The sequence below is a fragment of the Numida meleagris genome, chromosome 1 (genome assembly GCF_002078875.1).
Source record: "Numida meleagris isolate 19003 breed g44 Domestic line chromosome 1, NumMel1.0, whole genome shotgun sequence".
In the NCBI taxonomy this organism is placed as follows: Eukaryota; Metazoa; Chordata; class Aves; order Galliformes; family Numididae; genus Numida; species Numida meleagris.
The window spans coordinates 3,187,239-3,203,500 of NC_034409.1; the positions used below are offsets into that span (position 1 = coordinate 3,187,239).

The window sequence follows — 16,262 nt, forward strand, 5'->3', positions numbered from 1 at the left end:
CTGGGAAGTGATGAATGCTGCGCGTATGGCACAGCCATGCTCTTCCTCATTGGGGTTTTTGGGTTTTCTTTCCTCACAGCAGCGCCTGACAGAGGAGCTACAGACAATGGAGAATGGCTACCATGATAACCCCACACTGGAGGTGATGGAAACCGGCTCTGAAATGCAGGAGAAGAAGATGAACCTTAACGGGGAGTTGGGGGACAGCTGGATCGTTCCTCTTGACACCATCATGAAGGAGGACCTAGAGGAAGAGGAGGACACGCATTTATAGGATGCAGGATTTGAGCAAGCAAAAAACAACCCCCTGAAACACCTAATCCCTTTCCCTAAAAAACAGAACAACAAACATAACCCTCCCAGACACATACACAATTCCAAAAGAAGGCAGAATTCCCAACAAACCCCAGAAAACGGCTTGTGAGCTGATCACAGCCACCACACGAGGTGAAGGATGGAAGAGAAGGACACAAGAAGACACCTCCACGGCACATCACCAACACAACACAGTGGCCACATCCAGTCCAGCAGCTCTGTCACCCATGGGTGCTCCTGGGGACCTGTCCAGCAGATTGGCCAATCCTAGCAGGGATAGCTTTGCTGCTCTGCTCTCTCCAAACAGGGATGCTTGAGGCTTTCTAGCAGCAGGGATGCTGTGTCCCCTCCTGTTCCCCATCCGAGTGCATCCTCCAGCTTCCAGATGACTCAAAAATTAAAAGAAATTAATTAGAATGGGAGAGGGAGCACAGCTCCTGATAGCGAGCTGGCATCTGGCAGATAGAGCTAGAAAAATCCTCTGCCCCATGCTGTTTAATCATCATCCTCCCCTACAGCTCCCTTGCAGAACACCCAAGGATTGAGCAGAAAGAGCTGGAACAGTCCGTTTGCTCCTTTCTTATCCACTTTCCATCCTTGCCCAACTGCTGGCTAAAAATGCATGTTGGCCACACTTTGTGAGATAAGCAAATATGTGCATCCAGGCATGGCTGGACTGGTGGCCAGATCCCACACTGCCTTCAGCAGCCCCACAGAGGACTGGGGCAGGTTCTGCTTACAGAATAGGAGAGGTGAAGGGGAGAGTGCAGCGCTTCCCAACAAGAGGGAGAGGACAAGGTGTCACTCCTCGATTTTATATCTCCAAGGAAGCGTTTAATGAGACGAAGACCAAGCCAATGCTGTTGGTGGTTTTGGTTGTAAAGGAGCCCAGCTCTAGCACAGACCAGGTCTGTGGCTGCATTTACCTGTAGAAGCATCTGATCACCTTCCAGTAGTGATGCAGCACATCTGTTTTCTCCTGAGGTCGATGGTGATGCATAAAGTGATGGTTTGTTCTGGCAGGGAATTCTATGGTCATGTTCTCTTGTGCTAGCTACAGAAATGATAAAAGAGCAGCAGAGGTGTGGGCCAGGTAGCTTGGCTGCAGTCAGAGTTTTCCATCCATTCAGGCCTTGGTGTTTCCTCCACATGAGGCTGGTGATCTCCGTCCTCATCCTCAAGGTTTTATTCTTCAGAAGTACTTAAAATAGCAGAGATCTGTGAAGAAGCTTCCAGCAAGGCTCGTACTGAACCTCAGTCTCCTGTCAAAGTCTCCCTTTGCAGTAAATCTTTAAAGGGAGAAAAAATAGGAGCAGAAAATGGCTGGACTAAGGCCATTCCTGATTTTCCCCTTCCTACCACAGCTCCTCAGTGGCTCTAGAAGGATGGGGAGAGTTTCACAGCAGGCAGTCTGGCGTGGAAAGGGCATGAATTCCCTTGGCAGAGGGCATCTCCTGGCATCTCGTGCATCATCACAGCACGCTAAGGTTGGAACGGACCTCTGGGTCTATCTGGTCTAATTCCTGCACCAGCAGGGACACCCAGAGCTCTGCCCAGGACCACGTCCAGTTGGGTTTGAAGATCTCCAAGGAGGGAGAAATGCTCGCATTGAGGTGCTCTGCAGCAAATCTGCAGTGGCCCCAGTGAGGCAGAGAAGCTCCAGGTCATTGCAGTGGAGGAGCCATTCCCAAGGCTGTCCCAGAAGATGGGCAAACATAAAGAGGTGAGGAGAAATGGAAATATTGGCAAAACTCTGCTCTAGTCCATCAGAGTTGCTCACAAATGGAACGGTCAGAGCAGCTTGCTCAGCCCCAGGACAGAAGCTGGCAGAAGATGCGTCTTCTCCCATGGGCCAGCTCTTTTCCTTCTCTCCCGCACGGAAGGATATGGTTGGAAGTGTTCAAGCCTATCTACTTTTGTATGTAAATATTACTGCTATTCATTAGCAATGTATTCCGCACACTTCGCTTATCTGTGCACTGCACTATGGGGAAGCAATTTTGGAGGGGGAAAATTAAAAAAAAAAAAAAAGATTAAAAAAAAAAGATAAAGGCCTGTCTGGTAGGGGATCGCAACTCAACGTACAGCAGGAGAACATCTCCCTGCTGAAGCTGCTTGGATAACCCCACGCTGCTGCACGTCAGCATCGCGTTAACGTTGGCGGCTTTGTCTCTGGGTGGGCAGCAGCACGTTCAGCTCTTCACGTCCCAGCCAGCCTTAAGGAGCCACTCTGGTTGTTCGCAATGCTTTTGGAAGCATGTTGCTTCCCAGCTGCGCAGGATGGGTCTTTGGACTCATGTTTCTGTCCTCAGCATAAAATAAAAGCAGTACGTGCCTAAGATCCCCTTCCAGTGAAGAGATGCCAAAGTGCTTTAACGAATCAGGTCCAAAGACTTTCCCAGAGAACCCTACGAAGGCTTGAGATCAAGCAACCTTAAATCTTTCAGAGCAGAGACCGGTGGAGATATTAACTGCTCCGCAAGTGCTTACAGTGATTTATATTTGAATAGGAATTGTACATTTATTTATTTTTCCAGACACCATATTTTTAAACCACTAATATTTTATAGTAGATTTTCCTTCCCCTATTTAAAGAACTATTTCCTTGGGAAAAAAAAAAAAAAAAAGAAGTTTTTATGTTGGTAACATTCTTTTTGCAAAAAAAAATAAAAAATCAGGTAGGAAATGCAGCATCTTCGGCCTTAATCCTTCCCTTCATAGACTGTAGCCATAACTGTTAGACCAAAAAGAAAGACCTACCCATGCATTTCCTCCTTCCCTGCCCCTCTCCCCTTCCCCTCGCTCCTCTTCTCTTCCCAAAAATAGCTTTAACATCCAACGCGTTGTACAAGGACTATTACTCTTACCTTTTGGTAAGACTTTTATAAGCAGTTCAGATGTTCTTGCAAGAGACTTTTCTATTTGCAGATTCGCAAGGAGCGTGTAAATACTTTAGGACCATTTATCACCCACTCACAGTGCCGTGACCCAACCGAGCAGGTTGATGCTGTGACTTGCCTACAGCCGAAGATATAACCCGCCATGGGCTGCAGAAGGAGAACCTATTTCCCGAGGCAGCTATCCATTGAACCTTGCAAATATTGTAGAGCTCTCACGTACTGTATAGCACCATCTCTCGTGGGGACAGGAGTCTGATTTACACTGGAATTTAACGAGGAACTGGATTGTAGAGATTACTCTTGCATTTTCCTACAAATATATTTTGAAAGCATCATGTATTTCTGTCAATAAACATTCGTATGTAAAAGATGATTAGTTTCTTGGGTGAGTGGAAAACGTGTTGTGGGGGGAAGCAGAGCTTGAGCTCAAGAGCCATAACCAGTTACAGGCATGGTTTGAGCTTGGTTGGAAACCCAGCATAGGCTTTGCATGGTCCTGTTGGCAAGAGCATGTTAAAACTTTGGAAGGTAAGAAAAGCCAACCCAGACCTTCAGACACCCAGCCCTGTAAGAGCTTCTATTTCTGCCATGCTAAAGAAAGTGATGAAAACCTTCCCTTAATTAAACAAGGGGACATACAGAGCGGTAGGATGCTAAGCTGATCTAGGTGAGGGCAAGCTCCTAAGTGTCTCTAGAAGACTCTGTAAGGCCATTGTCAACCAAGTCTGTGCCACTCCCCCTGCTCCAGCCATGGGCTAAGCAAAATGATCCACTGTCCATCTTGGTTAAAGAACCACCCCTGACTGAACTGAGGGTTGGGCAGAAATTGGCTGCTCCAGGTGAAGCAAACCACTGGGTATTTCCAGATACAGAGAAAAAAAAAGACAAAGTTTCTCTCCTTGTCTCCTCTACTATTCTTCTTCTTCTGGCTGTTCAGTTTTGGCAGTCAGTACTAAGCACTGCAGTGCAGATGTATGTACAGCATGCAACCCACACAATCCCCTAAGGTCAAGAGATGCATGGGCAGCCCAGGTGGCAGAGCAGCAGCAATGTGGGCAGTGCAGTATTTCCGTCTGCCTCCACGTAACCCAAATAAAACATTTTGTTCCAGGTTGGATGGAGTAAGTTTCCACTTACGCAAGGAAGAAGATTTTAAAAAGAAAAAAAAAAAAAAAAGAGGAATTTGGTTTGATTTAAGCACTGAAAGTCAACGATTTGCATCAAGCTGTGTTCTAACACCGTGTTCCCCCCCCCCCAGTAAAAGTTCTTGCAAGTGCTAGCACACAACGGATTTATGGAGCACAGATCCAGCTCATCATGGCTTTCACAGAACAGGATGTTTTCTCAGCTTTTCTGCAGTGCAGAGGACAGGGCAGGCTCATCCAGCAGGAACAGTGCAGGCTGTCCAGACAACACACCATCAATTTGACAATATCGGCACTGCTCATACAACGTGTTCACGGACTCTTCCGTCCTCAGAAACAAGTGATGTTAAACAGATGTGAAATATACACTCTTGCTAGCATATACATTTTTATTAAGAAAAAAGAACAAAATACATTCTCTCCTTATGTACATTACATACATCATAACTACATTGGTAGGTATTCCTCATATCACTCATCCACTTATGTACAGCACGGGGCTTACAGATCAACCCAGAAATAATCAAAGATGACTTGTGCCAAGGAAGTAAATTAACACTCCAGGCTGAACAAAGATAATCCATTTAGCTGTAAAGAAAAAGCAGGGACAGGGAATGACCACAATCCAGGAATGATGCCCGTGACCACCACGGTAAATGCATTTCTCGTGGGCTCAATGCAGGGCCAGTCAGTGCTTGAGTTGCTTATTGAAACACGTGTGCAGTGTTCTCCCCCGGATGCTCCTTGCAAGCCCAGGGCTGCACATCCCAGTTCAGCTCTCCTGGGGTCAGGTGTCCAAGACCACAGCTGCAGCAAAAAGGGAATTAAGAGGGACACCAGAGTCTGGGGGGCTGCTGCAGGAATGCAAATGCTTCAGGTCAGATGCCGTAACAGAGAAAAAGGTCAGATTCTGGATAGGGAGTGGATGCTCACAAATCCAAGCACTAAATAAGGATATTCACTCCGGGGGGGACCACACAGTGTAGAGGACAAGAAAACAAACATCAAAGGTCCAGACAAACAGACCACCACACTACAGTGCTAACAAGAGGCAGCAGCTCTTCTCCAACAAACAAAACAGCTTGAAAATGCACCCCGACCAGGTGGCAGCGTGAGCTCAGCCAGCTTAGCTGTGGCCAACCCCACACTCCTATGCTGTCATTGCATTTAAGAGAGGTAGTTGGTTTCAGTGTTTTCAAAGTACAAAGTTCAACAGGAACATGTTTACCAAGACTCCTTCATACTTCTAAAATGCAGCACATTGACCTCAGCATCTAAACATACAAAATGGATATAACCAACATGACTGGAATGTGGTCTCCCACTAACTGAGAATGAGACAAAGGGCTTTAATTTTTCTGCCCCTAGACAAGGCAGCATGCAAGGTTTGGGACCTCCAAGACTCAAGTCTCCCGAGAACGTACATGTTTGTGCAATTAAGCTCTTTTCTCTGGCTGAAGGTCTCCCCAGCATCCCCTCATTTCTTGCTGTGGAGGAGGGCATACTGGAAGACAACACAGAAAACACGGCTTTGTTAGACAGCAACAGCTCTTAATAACTAGGGTTTGTTTTCTTTTCCACAACTCAGCACTGCAGCTTCTGAAGTGAGAAGTGCTTTGCACATCAAAACATCAGCTGGAGGGAGAGGGAGGGAGGGAGGTTAGGAATGAGGAGGAAGAAAGGAAATATTCGGCTTCCACTGTTAGCGTGCCTTTCCAATTGCCATGGAAGAAATGAGGGGAACATAAGGCAGTAGCACAACAATTGTCCTCCATGGTTAGAAAAATGTAATAGTCATATCAATACAGGAGTCCTTATCAACATGGGAGACCTCCACAGTGCTTGGGGAAGGGATCCAAGCCGTCCAACTTGACTACTGCATTTTACTGCAGGCTATGGAGAGGTATGAAGAGCAGCCAGTATTCAGACTTGACTATTTTCAGTGAATTGTGACTTGCAACTAAGGAAGTAGATACTGATAAAAATCATTTTCCTCTTCTAAGAGCTGAGATTGATTTTCCAAGGCTTCAAAAAAATAATATAACAGTTTTCTTCAATGAAGAGACTGTTCACACGCTGCAGCACTCATCTATTTAGTCAAACATGAAGTAATTGATTCAATCCTTTAGGCAGCTAGTTACAAAGTCAGGATATTCAACATGTATTTTCTCATCACTGGGCAGAAAAACCATGTCCACTGGTCTTTTGGGAAGTTCAGAAGACTGCAACCACTGCAGTCACTGTTTTGGTCTAGTCTTCCCATCATCATATTAATTATAAGTAAGCTAACATTCCCTCAGTTCCACCAGCAAGCTCAAGGCATTTTTAGGTTCTAACAATCTTTAAGAGTGCGAGACCTGCAGCTGATTGTGCTGCAAAACCTCCAGTACGTTTCAGCTCAAGCCTGGCTGGCCTCTCGGCAACTGCTGGAGAGACTGGAGATGGGGGGTGGAAATATTCCTTAAGATTTGTCCCATGTATTTATCTTTCTGATGACTGTGACAGACAGAGAGGGCGAAAGCCCAAGGTGAAGCTCCAGGACTAGAAGAACCCGGTCTTGCATCACCTCAGTTTGAAAAAGAACCAGAGAATCGAGACTGAGTGAAGAAAATCCGCTCTAATTAAGTAGCTCTAGCTACTTAAGAGTCAAGCCTTTCCACGAAAGACAGATCGCATCCTAAACACACTCCCATGATCATCACAGCATCATCCCAAGTCCACTTCCCATGTCCCTCTGTTCTACACTGTGGAAATAAATCAGACACCCCAGCTACCTGCTCTTTGTCCACACTGGTTAGGGATTTGGGGTTACAGAAGTGAGTGCCAGAAACCCGGAAGAAGTCTTGAGATGAACGTGAGGGTTGCTACTATCATCTTTTCCTTGTGTCAAACAGCTATTGTGCTCCAGCTGCTATGCAAAACAAGGCTCAGACAGGAGGGAAGGATTTATCACAGCAGTTCTGGGAGAAAACACTGTGATTCAGATATTCTCCTTTCAAAACAGTAGCAAAACCAAAACCTAACTGGGTAGAGCTTATCTTCAGCTCTTCACTCACCACGGTTTTTTCAGGAATGGAGTGCAGTGCTATGCTATGCTAGAACTGTACACACCAATTGATTTCTGACAGCTCTCAAATACTTACACTTTCCAGGTCATCAGTAAAGGCTGTGCTGCCTTACAGCAAACAGCTGGAGGCCGAGACAACACATACCTTTGCGTCTACCAAGTACAAATTAAGATTTCAAGGTACTAATGCGATATACTGACAGATGCTGCAAGTCTGTGGCTATAGATGTTCAGAAGCAGGGCACAATTTGGGTCCCAGAAAGAATTCGGAGTTCATCACACTGACAAATGGAGTTTAGATACATGAAAGCAAAAGGAGACAGCAGCAACGTGTTACCTTCAGGATCCATGCTTGCAGTACATGCTGCCTTGCAGACCTCTAGACTCAAGACAAAGCTGGCATCATATACAAACCCGGCATCATATACAAACCCACAACTACTACTGCCTTCAGAGGTTTAAATATAAAACCAAGGCATTTACGGATAACTCAGAAATCCATCCAGTCCTTTGACCTCTGCCAGAATGCCAAAAGCATACCTGCTGGCATCAACCATGATTTCTCATGGAACACTTTCAAACGGCAACAAGCAGGTAGCTAGCTGGCTCCACGGTCATGCTAAAGCTGGGTTTAGGTGCATTACCTACAGATTAAAGCACTTGGAACCAATTTAACCAAGCACCAAGCCATTGTACTATTACAATGGTTCCAGTACAGTAATACTAATAGTAATACACGAATTCTTTCACTCCAAGTTCTCATTATAATGGAACCTTTAAGTAAAACAGGGATTTTGCCTAGAAATTGCTGTCAGAACTTGAATACTTCTAGCTTCTTCTTTTCCACGATGGGATATCATGATCATGCCTATCATACCCAAAGGCATTTAGATACACTAACAGTACATTCACATTTCAACAATATTTACAGCTCATGTACTACTATCAGTCTGTACCAAGAACAAGTCACACAGCTGTTCTTAAATTCTCCTTTCCTTTCACAAAAGATGACACGTCCCCAAATTACCACTCACACTTAAAAGAATTGGCCAAGCTTGTTCGTTTTTGTTTTGTTCTGTTTTTTAGAATTTCTCCTTATCAAAACAGTGGTAATTATTTGTTTTAAAGTGGGCCCACCTCTGTTTCTGTGACAACTATAGCTATAAAACAGCACAAGGGCTTCCGGAGAAGCACGTGAATTCGTTTTGCTGTCAGGGTTTCTCTTGACAACAGCCAAGTATTCTTTAACTCAGAACCAACCATAACTAATAAGCTAAAATTCAAAGCGCACACACCAGGGATCAATGTTTCACAAGACATTTCCCACTTCTAACTACAGAGGCTCTGGATAGAAACGTATGTAATACTTCTTGTCATTTTCCTCAAAAGCAGCACAGCACCGCATCAACAGAATTACTGCATGTATGGAGATGAAGGAGCACTGAAGTCCAAGGCTGAACAACGCTACAAGCTTCATCCAATAGCTCTACAGTAAGTCCTTCTCTATTCTGAAAAACAGGAGGCACCAAGAGAATGAAGAGTAGTAGCTTTACTGCTACCTGCTACCTTTCAGCATCTGAAACAAGTGGAGTTATATTAGTCTTATTACAGTAAAAGCAAATTTAGGGAAAAGGGAAAAAAAAAAAAGATGATTCAAGTGTTTTTCAGAACACTGCTCTGAATTTATCGCTCATTGCCTGCAGCACTCACAAGTGCAAGTTTTCACAGCAGGGCAAGATTGGTCTAACAGCACTGTGACAAAGGAAACTCCCTTCTAAAAATTTGCACACATCAGGAAAATGATTCAGAAAACAGCTGTTCCACAAAACCCCACGGATAACACTTGCAGTGTAATTACTGTGCCTCGAAGGGGTCTGTTCTGGAAGAAGAAATAGCTAATGGAGACCGTGATACTTCTGGCTGCTTACGAAAGAAAAACACAGATGAAGCTGTTGTGATCTCTTGCCATTAGCCCCACACCTCTGAACAGGGTCTGCATTGCTGCAAATAGGTGGGTGAGAGTCATTTACTAACAGACTCCTCCATCATTAAGTTTTCAGGCTAGGTTATTATAATTCATAACCAAAAAAAATGCAGCAATTTAAATAAAGCCTATCCATCCTTACGTTGGTACAGACTTCATACAGGTAAGCTGCAGTATGTTCTTTAGGAAAGCTCCCTAATTCCAGTCTTGCTGCTATTGCACAAGGCAAGTACTTAGAAAAATCTTTCCAACCGGGACTTCACATGATCAATTAGCAATATCATGCCCTTATTTTGGAAAATCAGTCCTCTTGACCCTTCAGCTAGAGCAAGCCTGTACGTGCCCAAAGCAATTCAGGGCAACCAAAACCAAAACCCAGACATTTATTCACATGATTGAGTATCGCTTTTTCAACTACACCTATGGGATGGTGCCAGGAGAAAGAGCAAACTGAACTTCTGTGAGGCAAAAGTTGTCCTTCCTCATTACGCTCAGCAAAAGGAAGGGATGCTTATACATTGCAAACATCATCTTTGAAAGAGCCAGAAAACTACAGCTCATTTCAATGACCACTTTGCAGCAGCTTTCAGGTCACCCCAGGAGCAATGCTAATTAATGGAAGCCTTAGAAAAGGGCAATGGGGTGGCTATCCTCTCCTCATTTGGAACAACATCTAAGCAAGTCCTTCTGCCACTTGCCACACAAAAACATGATTAAGTCACATTATGATATCAGTGCTCTCTTGCAGAAGTCATGTTGAAGAAATCCGAAGGACTTCTGCCTTGTGACCACAGCGAGGGGCTATATAACTCAAACATTAACAAACTCATTTAATTTTGCCTAATCCAAGTGGCCAAATCGAACCTGAAGGGCTTTATTTCTCAAGGAAATGGTATCACTTCATAGGAGTCACTTCACAGAAAGAACAATTCAGCGATCCACAAAATAATGTTGTAGGTTAACACACTTTAGAAATAAATTACTGTAATGTAAAGATTGTATAGATCTAACACTGCATAAAGTCACATCATTATAGAGGCAAATACAGCATGCTTGCCTTTATGCTACAGAGTGGCCTCTGCTACAGTCTGCAAGCAGTATGAGGGAGGCTTGAAAGCTTCTCCCATACCTCTTCTACACTTGAAACACTGCATGCACTGTGCTGCAAAACACTTTTAGGTGGCTCTTTCCAGATCAAGTAGGCTTCTTTTCTCTTCTCATTGCACCATAGCATTTCTGTAATGATCACATCTATCACCTTCCTGGAACATCATCAGTATCTTCAAAGACCTGCACGTAACTACAGAGTTCAACAAACTCTCCCTGCTCCTTAATTGCTTTCTTTTTTTTTAAAAAAAACTTCCCTGTTCAGAACTTTTAATTGGTTTTAAAAATCAGGTAGTGTAGTATATACCAATGCAAAGAAATCATTTAGTGGGAGGACACAGAACCAGGAAATACTCTAGGCAAAGCCATAAGAAGCCCTCAGTGTGGATTAACATCTCTGGCCACAGGGTGCCTCTGCTGCTCAACAAATACCAGAAGCTGAGCAAATAGTTTCTGCTGGTTAACTAGCAGCTGGAATCCACGAACTGTGCTTGTATGTGCTGAAATCGATCGGCTCAGGATAAAGGTAGGCCAATATTTGATCATCCTGAAGTGCTCTCATTAGCTGGGATTGTCCATCCTACAGAAGCAATGCTTGCCTAATTCAGACAAGGAATTCATTTATTCTGTGCTACAAAAAGAGAGCTAGGCTGCCAGGCTTTGCATGTACCCCTGAGGACAGTGAGTTTGGACTGAGTTTCTGTAACACAAACCAGCTCAGCAGCAACACTGTTCATAGAGCCTTCAGCATTTCTAAACTTCCCACCACCTACTCACCACAGCTCCTCAATCTAGTTTTGGGTTCATTATTATGCTGAGGCTGAAAAGTACTGCAGGGTTGCAGTGTTTCAGCTGGTTGTGTGAGATATGCCCAGTTCAGTCTCAGTGGAAACAGTGCCTCAGTTAGGAAAACTCCCCCAGGTTAGCACCTCCAGTACCTCCCTTCCTATGGCATAAGCTCTCCTTTAACTAGTTAACAAAGTGACTGCAAACATAGCGCATCATAAAACCTAGCAGTCACCTAAAGGCTTTCCATGTCACTGGAAAAAAAAAATACCATGTTTCAAAGAAACAATTTCATCAAATTTCATTTACTGCACTACGTATGGAGAGGATTCTTCCACAGACATCTGACTTGCTGGCCACTGAAGTATACAATTTCTAAACAGTCTCAAGTTACAGGTTACTTGAAACACTGCATCTATACAGTCCTCCCTGAAGACAAAGCAAAGCTCAACCTCTAACCCATTGTTCCTTTCTGGGTGATTAATCACTAGTATGGAGGTTTAAAATTTATTTCTAACACACCAGAACTACAGAAGTTGCACAAAGAACATGATAAAGAGGCAATACAATGCAATCAAAGCAAGCAGACACTCAAGCTCTGGAAAAGACACTTCACTAACTCTTTATTTCAAGAGTTCAAATCATCTTTGCACACACACAGGACTTCCATCAAGTTCAACAGGAGCTGTGTAGCCATAGTGAGTGCAGCAATGGTACCCTGCTGGCACAAACATTTCTGGACATAAAGCTTTGCAGTTGCATATACGTATTTACATCAGCCAGTTTTGTACTGAATGCTTACTGACGCTGAACGCAAAAAGCTGCTAATGCTCAGTATGAGTATCCTTCATCCCACTTCATAGTGCAGCACCAAGCCCTTACCTTATTTATAAAGAAGGCTTTCAGCAAAGAAGAATATATTTTCTATACATATGCATCAGCTTGCTTTTTAAAGGAGTTTATGCTAAAAAGGCCTCCTTCACATTCAGAGCAAGGTCTAAAATGCATTTAAAAGTAAAGAAACTGCACTACACAGAAAGGAGACAAGCTGCTTGGAGCAAACCTCTTTACATTTACACATTGACAAATGCACACAGAAGCATAGGTGTATGTAAACGAAGACAATCTGCTTCGGAAATCCTACACCCAACCTGGAGTCAGGTTGCAGAGGTTGGGTGTGTGAGTGGAAGACCCAGTTCTGCAGAGCGCTGTGAGGAACTGCAGAGTTTTTCATCAGGAGAGCATGGCACTGGAAATAGAGCGATCCCTGAAAAGGAGCCCGTGCAGACAACCCCTGCACTCCCATTTTCTGGCGGTTTCTCCGACGCTCCCACCTGACTGTCAGGTCTAAGTGGAAGGCTCCAGAGAACAGAAGTTAGGCATTTAGGTATTTAGGTTTAGACTAGATATCAAATGCAATCAGACACTGCTGCCAGCCAGGTTCTCGGAAGAGAAGACAGACAATTTGTAACACATGCTCCCTTCACATGACACCCTGCGATTACAAGACTCAAGACACATATATTACTATTACCTCAACACACGCCAGTGTCTTGCTGCCAAGTTATTCAGCTGCTGAGGATGGACTTGTAGGACAAAGCAATATATCATGACTAGCTACAAATGAGCAAAGAACCACCACCCACTTTCCCATGAAACCCAAAATAAAACCCATCATCTTTAATTCCAGACAGCCCATGAATCTCAATTTTCCTCCAGAGGGAAAAGTGATCACTACACGATGGGGTTTTATTTTCTTCTCCTCCCCTCTCTTTTCTCCTTCTGCTAACTCAAAATTCAAAGTCAGAAAAAATATATATATATTTAGTCAGAAGTATGTCAGTTACATTTTTATTAACCTACTCCAAGGGAAAAGCTTCAGGGATTCACCATACAAGTATAAAACCCCTTTCAAACACCTAGGGGTTACTATATTACTTCATCCCAGCAGTCAATCAATGCAGTAAAAAAATTAAAATACTGAAAATGGATGCTTTTCCCCTCTTCCACATGTCCAGTGATTGCTCCGTTACAGCGTGATGAGGTCTACCAGGTTGCCTTTAGGAGGGGTCATGTTGTCCGGAAAGAAGTTGACTAATGTGTCAAACAGCTGAGTTCTCTGCGCGTAAGTGTGATCAACATCTGAAAATCCTGGGGGAAGGAAGAAAAGGGAAAGCAAGTCAGAGCTTACTACTTTAAATGCCCAGTTTAGCTGTGGAGTACACCAGCTTTCCATTCTAAATGGAAGTTAACTGTCCGCTGCGTTTTTGTCCCTGACTAAAGCCCAGCTAACATCTATAGCATCATACTAACAAGGCTGCCAGCTTCTCATCCCGCTATCGTATGCATGTAAGCACATAGAGTTCATGCCACCCCAAGCCAACACCGAAATCAAAATGTCATAAAAAGCAGTAGGCAAAGGGCTGTCAAGTTTGTGGACAGTCCTGAAGAAACCAGGGAAGCAAAAGTCCTCGGGACTGCTCTGATGTCCCAGATTTTCATTTGGTGCCTCATTTCTTCTGTCGTCGGACCCTCCTCATTCATTATCTCATGACTGCCTTAGCCAGAACCAGTACTCACACTGCTCAGTTTTTCTTGAGACAAGCTCTACTGATGGTAGGAGTCCTGAGTTAAGAGCTGCTGTTTAATTGCTGGGCTGCACTGAGGGCCCAGCCTGCGTCTTGGCACAGGGTCTCTGCAAAATCATTTTGTGAAGTGCCTCCTCCTGACAGGGGAGGGTTTAGTCTACCATAGCAGCATTGTTTATCCAAATCCTCACACTTAAAACATCAACAACAAGAACAATAGAGCAGGCACACAATGATTTCCTCTGCTTTGTACTACTAAAATCACTGGTATCTCGAAGGAATGATTTTTAATTCACTTTTCAGTTAATCAAAGTCAACCAAGTTAATCAAACCAAAGGGGGCTCGGTTATTGTTTTATTTTAGCAGCACCACTTGATGCATGCGTCCTCCTGTCTGTAAAGCCAATCTCTGAATACAGCACTGTACTGCAGAATGCAGTGGTGTTACCGTGGGAAAAACTAACTCATCTTTTACAGCACTGAGAACAAGGAAAGGGGAAACACACAATCAAAACACTTTCCTGAAACTAGCATTTACTTCCCTTAAAAATCCATATTTTAAACAATAGCATCAACTAGGTAACATCCCCCAAAGTCAGCAGTGCTTCTTCACCCAGCAGGCAGATAATGCAGGCTTTTTCCTTCCCTCAATTCCTTCCGTTGGGAATTACATGGTTTGTCAAAATCAAAGTAATCCCAGCTCCTAGCTAGAGCCCAGCAGCTGGCTGGCAACACAGGTACAAGAGTGCAAGTTATGCCAATAGTCTTCCTATAGCTTCCCCAGGATTAATATCTGAACTGTTTAAAGCAGTTAACTGGATAGAATAGCGAAACAAATTATGGCTTTGGCTCCGAACTCCTGTTTGCAGACCTACATGCCACTGCTTTCTTCACTCTTGACATTCTGCCCAAGATACTCATTTTGGAAAGAACAGAGTGAACCAAACTACTCCAGGAATTGCAGTTATCCCAGCCAACAGAGCCATAGCCATGCTGTGAGATTCCAAAGTGACATGACAAGATCCTGACCAATGCTTCTGTTTATTTGGGCAACAGTAACGCATCAGATGTAAGAAGAGACAGAAAATGATCCCCAGAGGCATGGACTTAAAACCACTGGTGACAGATGTTTTAAATATGGCTCAAGGCATTGGGCACTGGGCATTATACTCTTTCAAATGCCTATGTATTTTCAAACTGAAAAAGGCATGCAGTGCTCATAAGAGCAATGATATTAAAAAAACACACACAGAAGAAACTAGCAGTAATGATCTTTAGGAGACAGAACATACTTCACGGGATTCTTCTGATACACAATACTCACCAAGAGTGGTGAAATCCGAGCCAGACTTAAATAATGCTGAGGCAAGAAGCTGAAACTGCAAAACAGAAGGTGGAAGAAGAAAGAAAAAAAATGTTAACTTCATTGACAAAAAAAATAACCAACCAACAAACAGTGGCTTTAGAGATGCTGGATTTTCTTTGCATAATCCTTAGAACTACTGTGGCACGCACACGAGTAACAGCAGACAGCGTTTTCATATGAACACCACAGCTTGGCAGCACAAGTTAGATGTTTTCTCCTAGAGGTCTGAGTTAGACCAGCATCAGAAGGGTAACTGGTACAGCGCAGCGTGAACTGTTTTAACACACAGAAAGCTTTAAATTTTGATAACCTTTCTGAATTGCCAGAACAGCTCGTATCACAAGCATGTTTGAGGCAAGGTCTTTTTAAGTTTAAAAAAAGTTCCTCGCTTGGGAATATCAGAAGCAAGAGTAAAAGTGGATTAAGTAACACATTCACAGTTTTATTCTCCCCTAATGTCTTAGTGATAGATAGTGAATACAAGCTTCCTCCGCCCCCAGCTGCTGTTTTCAGTTCCTCACGTTGAAGCAAAGCTTAGTGCTTTGTCATGTTTCTTCAAAAATATTAGCCAATCCCCTAAAGGCTTGCAATGTTCTGTCTCCCCTCTGTACGTCTTTACACCATACAGTCCAAAGAAAGAAGGGCAAAAACAGAGAAAGAGCAAATATATAAGGGGGAGGAGTGGGGAGAATGCCAGAAATTAGATACTGATCAGTTTAATTTCAGTTTCAAGAAGAACAAAAACGAACAATGAAGAAGGTGACAAGTAGCAGCCAGTGCACTAAGTTGTATCACATCAATCTGATTTCTTCTACAATAGGGCAGCAGGCCATAGGGATGAGACGCATTTTTTTTTTTTTATCTGGACTTTCATAGGACTTCATATGCTTTTATATGATACTTAAGGTAAATCAGTGAGGAATCACTGAGATTAAGCTAGCAGGGAATAACAAATAGGTCAAGTAACTTTACTGGAGGCAGCCATGAGTGGTTTGACATCAAAAC

The 16,262-nt window shown here is 43.6% G+C and overlaps 2 protein-coding genes across 9 annotated transcripts in view; one reads left to right on the plus strand and one right to left on the minus strand.

The window, feature by feature from the left end:
* Nucleotides 1–3,588, plus strand: part of PODXL (podocalyxin like) — a 42,230-nt gene extending 38,642 nt beyond the window's left edge. For 4 of the 6 annotated variants that reach the window (XM_021384304.1, XM_021384308.1, XM_021384307.1 and 1 more), the window contains one exon: nt 80–3,588. In XM_021384304.1, coding sequence (XP_021239979.1) covers nt 80–274 — 195 coding nt within the window. In that variant the 3' untranslated portion in view covers nt 275–3,588. The remainder of the gene's footprint in view (nt 1–79) is intronic. The other 2 variants (XM_021384305.1, XM_021384309.1) reach the window with 1 other exon arrangement.
* MKLN1 (muskelin 1) overlaps nt 4,736–16,262 on the minus strand; it is a 109,619-nt gene continuing 98,092 nt past the window's right edge. For all 3 annotated transcript variants that reach the window (XM_021384311.1, XM_021384312.1, XM_021384313.1), the window contains 2 exons: nt 15,216–15,270; nt 4,736–13,455 (listed from right to left, as the gene is read on the minus strand). In XM_021384311.1, the coding sequence (XP_021239986.1) occupies nt 13,334–13,455; nt 15,216–15,270 (177 nt within the window). In that variant the 3' untranslated portion in view covers nt 4,736–13,333. The remainder of the gene's footprint in view (nt 13,456–15,215; nt 15,271–16,262) is intronic.